This window comes from Austrofundulus limnaeus, unplaced genomic scaffold, assembly GCF_001266775.1.
Source record: "Austrofundulus limnaeus strain Quisiro unplaced genomic scaffold, Austrofundulus_limnaeus-1.0 Scaffold97, whole genome shotgun sequence".
In the NCBI taxonomy this organism is placed as follows: domain Eukaryota; kingdom Metazoa; phylum Chordata; class Actinopteri; order Cyprinodontiformes; family Rivulidae; genus Austrofundulus; species Austrofundulus limnaeus.
This window is the reverse complement of record NW_013952499.1, coordinates 1,747,769-1,748,210: the sequence shown is the minus strand read 5'-3', so window position 1 is coordinate 1,748,210 and position 442 is coordinate 1,747,769. Positions and strand designations below refer to the sequence as shown.

Below are 442 nucleotides of genomic sequence, written 5' to 3'. Positions count from 1 at the left end.
GAATTTGAAAATGTGGTTCAGTGAAAATAATTCCAATGTGACAACTAATGAACCAAATGTGCAGTTTTTTAAACCAAAATCAACCTTTCATCCTGTTAATAACAATGCTAGTTTAATAGCCTTTAAAAGGAAAACTAATTATGACATCGAAAAGTTAATATCAGATGAAACTCAACGAGGGACATACCATCATAACCTCACCAGAGAGGAACGTAAAGCCATTAAAGAGCTCAATGATAACAAAACGATCATTATAAAACCAGCAGACAAAGGGGGAGCAGTTGTAGTGTGGGACAGAAATGAATATATTAGGGAGGCACAACGCCAATTAAATGATCCTAAAAATTATAAAAAATTGAGTATAAATCCAACCTTACAATTTATGGAAGAATTTTATCAAATACTAGAGAATGCTACAAAAACAGGTGTCATTAATGACACC

At 32.8% G+C, this 442-nt stretch overlaps 1 protein-coding gene across 1 annotated transcript; it reads left to right on the top strand.

Moving 5' to 3' along the window:
- Positions 1 to 442, top strand: LOC106520812 (uncharacterized; the record flags this gene model as incomplete). The annotated part of the gene is given in 1 exon segment (XM_014013068.1): positions 1 to 442. A coding segment is annotated over 1 exon segment (442 nt), but the record flags the coding sequence as incomplete, so codon positions are not given.